The sequence below is a fragment of the Mandrillus leucophaeus genome, unplaced genomic scaffold, assembly GCF_000951045.1.
Source record: "Mandrillus leucophaeus isolate KB7577 unplaced genomic scaffold, Mleu.le_1.0 Scaffold2013, whole genome shotgun sequence".
NCBI lineage: Eukaryota > Metazoa > Chordata > Mammalia > Primates > Cercopithecidae > Mandrillus > Mandrillus leucophaeus.
The window spans coordinates 15,970-27,787 of NW_012102048.1; the positions used below are offsets into that span (position 1 = coordinate 15,970).

An 11,818-nucleotide genomic window follows, 5' to 3' on the forward strand; every position below is an offset into this window, starting at 1 on the left:
ATTTGAATGTTGGCCTGCCTTACTAGGTTGGGGAAGTTCTCCTGGATGATATCCTGAAGAGTGTTTTCCAACTTGGTTCCATTTTCACCTCACTTTCAGGGAGACCAATCAGATGTAGATTTGGTCTTTTCACATAATCCCATATTTCTTGGAGGCTTTGTTCATTTCTTATTCCTTTTTTTCCTCTAGACTTCTCTTCTCGCTTCATTTCATTCATTTGATCTTCAATCATTGATACTCTTTCTTCCAGTTGATCGAGTCGGTTACTGAAGATTGTGCATTTGTCATGTATTTCTCATGTCATGGTTTTTATCTCTGTCTGTTCGTTTGTGGCCTTCTCTGCATTGATTATTCTAGTTATCCATTCTTCCGTTCTTTTTTCAAGATTTTTAGTTTCTTTGCCTTCAGTACGTAGTTCCTCCTTTAGCTCTGAGAAGTATGATCAACTGAAGCCTTCTTCTCTCAACTCATCAAAGTCATTCTCCGTCCAGTTTTGATGCATTGCTGGCGATGAGCTGCATTCCTTTGGAGGGGGAAATGCGCTCTGATTTTTTGAATTTTTTGAACTCCCAGCTTTTCTGACCTGCTTTTTCCCCATCTTTGTGGTTTTATCTGCTTTTTGTCTTTGATGCTGGTGATGTACTGATAGGGTTTTGATGTGGGTGTCCTTTCTGTTTGTTAGTTTTCCTTCTAACAGTCAGGACCCTTAGCTGTAGGTGTGTTGGAGATTGCCTGAGGTCCTCTCCAGACCCTGATTGCCTGGGTATCAACAGCAGAGGCTGCAGAAGATAGAATATTGCTGAACAGTGAGTGCTGCTGTCTGATTCTTGCTCTGGAAGCTTCATCTCAGTGGCATACCCCGCCGTTGAGATGTGAGGTGTCAGTCTGCACCTTGTGGGGGATGTCCCCCAGTTAGGCTACTCGGGGTCAGGGACCCACTTGAGCAGGCAGACTGCCCCCATAGGTGGAGTCTACAGAGACAGGCACGCCTCCTTGAGCTGCTGTGGGCTCCACCCAGTTCGAACTTCTCAGAGGCTTTGTTTACCTACTTAAGTCTCAGCAATGGCAGGCACCCCTCCCCCAGCCTCGCTGCTGACTTGCAGTTAGATCTCAGACTGCTGTGCTAGCAATGAGGGAGGCTCCATGGGCATGGGACCCTCCCGGCCAGGTGTGGGATATAATCTCCTGATGTGCCGTTTGCTAAGACCCTTGGTAAAGCGCAGTATTAGGGTGGGAGTTACCTGATTTCCCAGGTGTTGTGTGTCTCAGTTTCTAAATGGATTCCCTTCTCCCTTGAGCTTCCCAGGTGAGGTGATGCCTCGCCCTGCTTCAGCACTCGCTGGTCAGGCTGCACTAGCTGACCAGCACCAATTGTCTGGCACTCCCCAGTGAGATGAACCTAGTACCCTAGTTGAAAATGCAGAAATCACCTGTCTTCTGTGTCACTCGCACTGCGAGCTGGAGGCTGGAGCTGTTCTTATTCGGCCATCTTGCTCACACCCCCTCAGTCTAACTTATTTTTGAAAAACAAACTCTTAATTTCATTTATCTTTTGTACAGAATTTTACGTCTATATTTTACTAACTTCTTTAATTTTAGTTATTTCTTTTCTTCTGCTGGCTTTGGAATTGATTTTTTCTTATTATTATAGTTCCCCTTGGTGTGATGTTATATTGTTAATTTGAGATCTTTCCAACTTCTTGAAGAAGGATTTAGTTCTATAAACTTTCTTGGTAACAATGCTTGAGTGGCACCTTAATGACTTTGGTAAGATGTGTCACTATTTTCATTAATTTTAGAGATTTTTTTTTTGTTTTCTTTTATTTCTGCCTTAATTTTGATGTTCACCTAAGAGTTATTAATCACTGTCTTTGATTTATGCCTTAATTTCAATGTCCACCTAGGAGTTTTTCATGAGAAAATTGTTTAATATCCATGTATTTGTGTAGTTTTGGGAGATCTTGATATTGATTTCTATTTTTATTTCACTCTGGTCCAAGAGCGTGCATGGTAAGATTTAATATTTTAATTTATTGAGACTTGAAGTCTGACTGACCATGTAGAGTATGCTCCATGTACAGATGAGTTGAATGTATATTCCATGGTTTTTGGGTGGAGTACTTTGTAGATGTCTATTAAGTACAATTGGTCAAGTGTTGAGGTAAAGTCCTGAGTTTCTTTTGTTAGTTTTCTGCCTTGATGATCTGTCTAACACTGTCAGTGGGGTTTTGAAATCTGCTACTATTATTTTGCAGCTGTCTAGGATTTTTCTTAGGTCACGAGGATTTTTCTGTGAATCTGAGCACTCCAATGTTGGGTGCATACATATTTAAGATGGTTCAGTCTTCTCGTTGAATTAAAACCTTTATCATTATATAATGCCCTTCTTTGAATTTCCTGATTGTTGTTGGTTTAAGATCTGTTTTATCTGATAAAAAGAATAGCAACTCCTGCTCTTGTTTCCTGTTTGCATGATAGATCTTCCTACATCCTTTCACTTTGAGCATGTGGGTACCATTACATGTGAGATGGGCCTCTTAGAGAAAACAGATGGTTGGGTCTTGTTTTTTCATCCAGCCTGACACTCTATTTTAACTGGGGCATGTAGCTCATTTACATTCAAATACGTGTGATTTTATTCAAGTCATGCTATTAGCTGTTTGTTATATAGACTTGATTGAATAGTTGTTTTATAGTGCATGCAAGCTATCAGCTTGAGTGTTTCTGTGACAGCCGGTGTCATTCTTTTGAATCCATGTTTAGCACTTCCTTAAGGGCCTCATGTAAGGTTGGTCTAGTTGAAAAATATTCTCTCAGCATTTTTGTGTCTGAGAAGAATTTTATTTCTCCTTCATTTATGAAGTTTATTTGCGAGGATATGAAATTTTTGGCTGGAATTTCTTGTCTTTAGTGATGCTGAAAATAGACCCCTAATATCTTCTCATTGTTAAGGTTTCTGCTGACAGATCTACTGCTTGCCTGATGGAGTTCTCTCTGCATGTGACTTAACCCTTCTCTCTAGCTGCCTTTAAGATTTATTTATTTATTTATTTATTTATTTATTTATTTATTTATTTATTTTTGCATTGACCTTGATGAATCTGATTACTATGTTCCTTGGGAATGGTCATCTTACATAGTATGTGGCCACCATTATCTGTACCACTTTGATTTGCATGTCAACCTCTTCACCAAGACTGGTGTCAACTTCTTCACCTCAGATATATTTTCCAATTGATTATTCTCTCTCCTTCTCTCTTGAGAATGCTGATGAGTCATAGGCTTGGTTTTCTTATATTATTCCATATTTCTTGGAGTTTTCTTTAATTTTATAATTTCTTTTTTCTTTATTTTTGTCTGACTAAGGTGATCTGTGAAAACAGTATTCAAGCTCTGGGATTCTTTCCTCAGCTTGGTCTATTCTGCTGTTAAACTTCCAATTGTATTATGAAATTCTCGTAGTGAGTCTTTAAGTTCTAGAAGCTCTGTTTTGTTGTTTCCTAAAATGTCCATTTTGTCTCCCATCTCTTGGGTCATTTTACTGGATTCTTTGGATTCCTTGGATTGGATTTCAACTTTCTCCTGAATCTCAGTAAGTTTCATTGACACCCACATCCTGAAGACTGTGCCATCTCAGTCATTTCAGACTGGTTAAAAACCATTTCTGGGGAGCTACTGGACTTATTTTGAGGTCAATAGGGACACTTGGCTTTTTGGATTTCCAGAGTTCTTGCACTGATTTATTCTAATATTTGAGGATTGGTATTTCTGTAACTGTGTTGTAAGTTCAGTATGGTTAGTTGGCTATGTTTGTGGATCCTTTCAGAAGGCCAGTGTTCTGCATAGGATTTTTTTTTTTTTTTTTTTGTATGGAGTTTTGTGCTTCTTGCCCAGGCTGGAGTGCAATGGCACAGATCACTGCAACTTCCACCTCCTGGGTTCAAGTGTTTCTCCTGCCTCAGCCTCCCGAGTAGCTGGGACTACAGACGCTTGCCACCATGCCCACCTAATTTTTTTTTTTTTTTTTTTTTTTAGTAGAGACGTGGTTTCATCATGTTGGCCAGGTTGGTCTCAAACTCCTGACCTCAGGTGATCCACCCCCCTCAGCCCCACAAAGTGCTGGGATTACAGGCATGATCCACTGCACCTGGCCTCTGTAGGATCTTTATGTGTGTTTGAATTCTTGCACTTGGTTTCACAGGTGTATATATTAGCCGGATGACTGACTGGTGTTGTAGTTTGGGCTGCAATCCAGTAGATGAAGCGTTTAAGAGTAATGGCCAGTAGCTAGGTTAATACCAAGCTGTGCAGCTCTTTTGTATTTCCTTTAGCATGTAGGCATGCTATTGAGTTGGGAGAGCAGAAAGAGATAGCACCTCCCTCACCAGATCTGCTCCTGGGATTTGGGAGTGCCCCCTGTGATCAGTGGTGCTGCACTGGCATTTCTTTTGTTAGCTATTCTGTACCACCAGCCCTCTCGGGCAGGGGTTGCAGCAGAGAGATATGCCACACTCTATGGACCCACCCTGTGGAGTCTCATCTGGCCCAGGAACCCATGCATCTCTCACCTCTCAGTGTTCTGGGGTTGGGAACTCCTCTCCAACTTCATTACTGTCCACAGATCTCTGCTCCTTACTCTCAAGTATCATGCTATAGCTCTGGGTGCACATAACTGTCCCTTAGCTGGGGTTCGGTTCTGCCTGTGCTAGGGGATCCAATATGCTCAAGGCTAGCTAGGAAAGTACTCAGGTGCATCAATACACTGAGGCTGGGCTGCAAGGGCTGTTATGTGCACCTGCTCCTGCAAAGCAGCTAGGCATGGATGCTGGGAGAGGCTGACAGGCAGTAAAGCTTGCAGAGCAGATGCACCTCAGTCCCGTGAAGAAGCTGGCTCTGCTCTCTCTTGGGTCAGAGGTCACCTGGCCTGCACCTCCACGGAGGAATGGGAAGCCCTGGGGATTGGTGCCTATGGCTACTCTCAGCTGGAGCTGCCCAGAGTACCAAAAGCTTCCAGGCTCCAAGCCCTCTGAAGGCCTGTCTCCGCCTCCTCTCCGTCAGATCTTCCTGCCAGCTCATATACCCATGGGCGACAAGGGGTCCCCTACAGCTAGGATCCCAGAGATTTCCAGTGAAGGTGAGGCCTCAGTTCCTTCACTGACCCCTTTCACAGGAGCCATTTAAGGCCAGGTTTCAGTTATTGATTTTAAATCTTTTTTAAAATATATATTCACTGAAAGCCATACATTTCCCTCTAAATATTAATCTAGTTACATCCCATAAATTTTGTTATATTATTATATTTTTTCTTTCAGTTTAAATGTTTCCTTGTGATTCATTTCTTTGACCTATGGGTTATTTAAAAATATGTCGCTTACTTTCCAAATATTTGGGATTTTCATTTACTTTTGAGGCTAGCAGGAAGTTACAAAATAAGAACTGTATGACAGAGAAAGCACAGGTCTTTATCAGAATCCAAGTTTGGCTTTAGCCAAACTACTTTAGGGTCATGAGCCTCAATTTTCTTATCTGAAAACTGAGATCAATAATACTATTCTTATAAGTTTGCTGTGAGGATTAATGGATACTGAGCATAGTGCCCCCATATGCCATACAGAGCTAACAGAGGATGACCATTATCATTTTTCCCAATGCAACTTGCTGAACGTTTCCTCTCATTTCAAAACTGAGGAAGCAGCATGAATTAGTCCTTCACTTTTATAACATTCTTTTTAGTTTATAAGCTTAGAAAATGTAGCAACTTGTGAATTAAACTCATGTAGCCAAAAATAAAAGAATAGTACCTTGTAGCTGGAAAGCTTCCTTGACTGTCAAAGGAACCCCAAGGAAGGGCCATTTATTTTCCAGGGTGGCTTCATCTTCGTGCTTCTCTGCAAGCTTTTGATCTACAGCATGAGCCTCCTTCATTGCTTCCTCAAACCTAAGAAGAAATAAAACAATGCAAACTTTAACTACATAAACAAGTCATCCGACCAACTTTACTAAAAGAACACCCATATCAACATGTTAATATGTAATCAACATATTAAAGTTAATGTACTTGTCAAGAGCCTTATAAAGTTGACCATTTGAGCCAGTGATTCTCCTTTTAAGAATCCATCATAAGAACAGTAATCCAATCTAGCAAGAATTATCCATACAGAAAGCTGGTCATTGCATCATTATTTATATTAGAAAAACACATAAAATTTCCCTGTCTCCAAATAAATAATTATAGATATCTACAACAGACAACTGTATGGCCAATAAAGGTGGTGTTGCATAAAGGCCATAAACAGACACTTCTCAAAAGAAGTCATTTATGTAGCCAACAATCATGAAAAAAAGCTCAACATCACTGATCATTAGAGAAATTCAAATAAAAACCTAAATGAGATACCATCTCGCACCAGTCAGAATGGCAATTATTAAAAATCAAGAAACAACAGATGCTGCCGAGGCTACAGAGGTAAAGGAATGCTTTTATACTGTTGGTGAGAATGCAAATTAGTTCAACCATTGTGAAAGACAGTGTGACAATTCTTCAAAGACCTAGAACCAGAAATTCCATTTGATCCAGCAATCCCATTATTGGGTATATACCCAAAGGAATATAAATCATTCCATTATAAAGATACGTGCACATATATGTTCATTGCACCACTATTCACAATAGTAAAGACATGGAATCAACCCAAATTCCCCTAAATGATAGACTGGATAAAGAAAATGTGGTACATCTACACCATGGAATGCTATGCAGCCATAAAAAGAAATGAGATCATATTCTTTGCAGGGACATGGATGGAGCTGGAAGCCATTATCCTCAGCAAACTAATGCAGGAATAGAAAACCAAACACTGTATGTTCTCACTCATAAGTGGGAGCTGAATAATGAGGACATATGGACACAGGGAGGGAAATAACTCACACTGGGGCCTCTCAGGGGTGAAAAGAGCATCAGAAAAAATAGCTAATGCATGTTGGACTTAACACTTAGGTGATGGATTGATAGGTGCAGAAAACCACTATGGTAAAAGTTTACCTTTGTAACAAACCTGCACATCCTGCACATGTACCCCAGTAATTAAAGTAAAATAAAATAAAATAAAGTGGTGTTTCCTAAAAGTTTTACTGCCCTTTGGAAATTCCTACAATGTAATGTCATTTAATGTAAGTGAAATGAGAAGGTTATAGCAGTATATTCCTAGTATAACCTCAATCATGTGAAAATCGTAGGCAAAACATTAACAGTGAATAACTACTCTTTTGGTGCTATGATTACAGGTAATTTTTTGTTGTTTTTTGCAAATGTTCTATAACGGACATAATTACAGCAATTTCCAGAATGAAATACAATAAGTCAATATGTCCAAAAGAGCACAGTTTTAATGTATGTGGTAATACAATCACTAAAGTATGCAATTCCAGTGTAATTTCTCAGTATCTCAAATATTAATTCTTGAAAATGAAATGTAAAATCCTCTACATAACCTTTCATGTGACTTAAAATAACTTTAATAAAATATCTTTGGGCTCAATAGTAATAGTAATTATGTTTATTACTTCAAAAATATACCAAGTATAAAAAAAAGAATATGATAATGTCTATGCTTTTAAGATGAATAAAAATTAAGGCACTCTCATTTCCTAGTTTTGTGAACTATGCAAGCTCTTTTATTTCACTGGATTTTAGTTGCTTCAATTGTAAATTGGGGACAATAATATCTACCTACCATGGCGGTAGCGAGGATGCATTGGGAAAATGAATATAAAGAACTGTTGGAAGTTCCTAAAAAGAAGGATTTTTTACTGTAATGTGTATATGACAATATGCTAGAAATGGAGGAGACAGGAGCTATAGAGCATGCCAGCATAATGATGATAATGATATTTAACAATTAATGATATATGTCAGGTATTGGGCAGTACTTTAAATATTGTACAGTCAGTTAATCCTGACACTCATGTGATGTCATAAACAACCTACAGAATGGGAGAAAGTATTTACAAACTATGCATCCAACAGAGATCTAAGATCCAGAATCTATAAGGAACTTAAACAATTAAACAAGCAAAAAACAAATAACCCCATTTAAAGGTGGGCAAAAGACATGAACAGACACTTCTCCAAAGAAGATAGACAAGCAGCCAAGAAATATATGAAAAAATGCTCATCATCACTAATCATCAGAGAAATACAAATAAAAACCACAATTAGATATCCTCTCACACCAGTCAGAATCGCTATGATTAAAAAGTAAAGAAACAACAGATAGTGCTGAAGCTGCAGAGAAAAGAGAATGCTGATGGGAATGTAAATTAGTTCAGCCATAGTGGAAAACAGTTTGAAGATTTCTCAAATAACTTAAAACAGAACTACCATTTGACCCAGCAATCCCATTACTGGGTATATACCCAAAAGAAAATAAATAGTTTTACTAAAAAGACACATGCATTTGTATGTTCATCACTATGCTATCACCATAGCAAAGACATGGAATAAATCTAGAAGCCCATCAATGGTGGACTGGATAAAGAAAATTTGGTGTATATGCATCACGGAATACTACACAGCCATAGAAAGAATGAAATCATGTCCTTTGCATCAACATGGATGCACTCAGAAGTCATTATCCTAAGCTAATTAACACAGGAACAAAAAACAAATATCACATTGTTCTCATTTCTCAGTGGGAGCTAAATACTGGCTACTCATGACCATAAAGATAGCAACAATAGACACTGGGGACTAATAGATGGGGAAGGGTGTGAGCGAAGGAAAGTTTTGAAAAACTGTTGGATACTATGCTCACTATCTGGGTGATGGGATCATTTGTATCCCAAACCTCAGTATCACACAATAGATTCATATAACAAACCTGCACATGTGCCCCTTGAATTTAAAATAAAAGTTGAAATTATATTTTTAAAATGTGGCTAATGCAATATGTTTAAAGTATTTTGACATATTTAGTTAAATAATATGTACTATTAAAATGAATTCCACCTTTTTCTTTTCCCTTTTTAAAATACAGCTGCTAGAATATGTAAAATTGCATATTGCCTCATAATTTATTTCTACTGAACAATATTAATCTAGAGAGAGAATGCATAGTCTTGTATCTCAGCTCCACTATTTACTGTGTCTTCTGTGGAAAATTACTTAACCTTTCTGTATTTCAGTTTCCTCATGTGTATAATGGAGCTAAACATAATTACCTCATAGAATTGCTGATATTATTCAATTAATTACTGCATTTGTAAAGCACTACAACAGTACCTGGAACACTGTAAGCACGCAAGTGCTAACCATCACTGATATTACTATTTGTATAGCCTTTGTTGTCTGAGTACTACTGCCCCACCGATAGGGGTAAAAACTCTGCTGTCATAAAAACTTAACTGTCATGCATATATCCCTATTGGTGGGCCAGCAGTACTCAGAGAACAAAGGCTATATATATACACACACACACACACACACACATAGTACATATATATAGTATATATATATGTAGTATATATATATACTGTGTGTGTGTGTATATATATATATAAAAAATATGTGTGTGTGTATATATATGTATATACACACAAGATGCTGCTAGTCTCGGTATATTGGACACCTGAGCCGAGTGAAACAAATAAAATTATCTCTTTCCCTAGAGGTTCAACCAAAAGAAAGAAGGACTGGGGTTGGTTAGAACACATTAATGGCAGGGCTCTAAAATGAAGGCCCACAAATCTCCCACTTTAGAGAGTCCAGAGTTACATCAGTCCCTGAACTTCCCAGGATCTAGCTGTTCAAATGTTTCATAATTTGTAAAATTGTGAGGATCTTTATGATTATTGGCCACACTACTACCTTTTTACACCCATAAGCCAGTAAAAGTACAATTCTATAGCAATGAAAAGAATCACTGTAAGCACAGCCATTTAGAAACTATAAACATTTCTGTGTGTCTATAGCTAGTTACAAGATAGTGTCATTACCATTTGTAGAGGAAAGGCCAGCACTCTACGTGTTACACATTCTGGGGGCCTTGCAGGTACATACTGTCTACCTGGGGAAAAGGACACTTTTTGCTTTGCTTATATCCCATCCCTCACACCTTGGCTGCACAAAAAACAGCAGAAGGGTGTGAGGTTGAGGTTACCCACTTTCCGGAAATAAAAAAGCTTTCAGTTGCCAATTCAGAAGGAATTGGGAACCTAAGACCAATATTTCCAATAGGTACAAACTTGGAACCTCAGTAAAACACTCACATACCTAAGACTGCTAGTTACTGAAAGCTTCTCTGGATGTGAGCCTCATCCAAGGCAAAAGGGCCTGTAACCTTATGTTTAGGAAACATCAGGAAAGAAAACCTTGAGACACAGTGTCCCTGTCTGCAACCTGTCTGAGGAAAAGAGTACTCAGAGAGATAGATATCAGATGGGGTAGCAGCTGAAGGAGAAAGTCTGTGATTAGGAGGTGAAAATAACTCAAAAAGTTGGACTGAACTAGAAGGGATCCTTCAGATGAATAGCAAAAATACCCAAGTGGAGTAAAAAGGAAGCTACATGTGGGAGAATGGCACAAGATAAAGCTGAAAAACTAAGGTGTGCCAGATTACAAAGGGCCCTTACGTGGCGTTCTAAGGAGCCTGGATATTGAAATGTTTAAAGCAGGAAAGGGGCATAATCTCTTTAGTGATTTACAGATATCCTTTGGCTTTTGCAAAATAAAAAGTATGGGGAAGGGAGGGCAAACTTAGAAACATAAAGATTACTGCAGTAGGCAAAGATGATGGTGATTGGGACTAAAGAGATATCTGCTGAGATAGAGAATAGTAGAGTTATTTGGGGATGAGAACTTGAGAGAGCTATTTAGAAGAAAGAACTCATATAAAATAGAAGATTAGAATGTGGGAGGATGAAGGAATTTTTTTCCAGTTTTTCTGGCTTATGGTAGATGGTAATGCCATTTCATGAGTTTGATTTTAATTATTTTGACTTTTGGTGCCCATGGGACTTCCTAGTAAAGGTGTCAAGTAGGTAGATACATATATAGGAATTGAGCTGTTCGGGGCGGAGCAAGATGGCCGAATAGGAACAGCTCCAGTCTCCAACTCCCAGCGCGAACGACACAGAAGACCGGTGATTTCTGCATTTTCAACTGAGGTACTGGGTTCATCTCACTAGGGAGTGCCAGACAATCGGTGCTGGTCAGCTGCTGCAGCACAATCAGCGAGAGCTGAAGCAGGGCGAGGCATTGCTTCACCTGGGAACGCAAGGGGGAAGGGAATCCCTTTTCCTAGCCAGGGGAACTGAGACACATAACACCTGGAAAATCGGGTAACTCCCACCCCAATACTGTGCTTTAAGCAAACGGGCACACCAGGAGATTTTATCCCACACCTGGCCAGGAGGGTCCCACGCCCACGGAGCCTCCATCATTGCTAGCACAGCAGTCTGCATTCTAACCGAAAGGCAGCAGCAAGGCTGGGGGAGGGGCGCCCGCCATTGCTGAGGCTTAAGTAGGTAAACAAAGCCACTAGGAAGCTCGATCTGGGTGGAGATCACAGCAGCTCAAGGAAACCTGCCTGTCTCTGTAGACACCACCTCTGGGGACAGGGCACAACTAAACAACAACAAAAGCAGCAGAAACCTTTCGAGACACAAAAAACTCTGTCTGACAGCTTTGAAGAGAGCAGTGGATCTCCCAACATGGAGGCTAAGATCTGAGAACAGACAGACTGCCTGCTCAAGTGGGTCCCTGACCCCTGAGTAGCCTAACTGGGAGACATCCCCCACTAGGGGCAGTCTGACACCCCAC

At 39.6% G+C, this 11,818-nt stretch overlaps 1 protein-coding gene across 1 annotated transcript in view; it reads right to left on the reverse strand.

Moving 5' to 3' along the window:
- Window positions 1-5,772: 5,772 nt before the first annotated feature.
- Window positions 5,773-11,818, reverse strand: part of LOC105539268 (fatty-acid amide hydrolase 2-like) — a 25,446-nt gene continuing 19,400 nt past the window's right edge. The window contains exon 3 of the mRNA XM_011979454.1: window positions 5,773-5,938. Coding sequence (XP_011834844.1) covers window positions 5,773-5,938 — 166 coding nt within the window. The remainder of the gene's footprint in view (window positions 5,939-11,818) is intronic.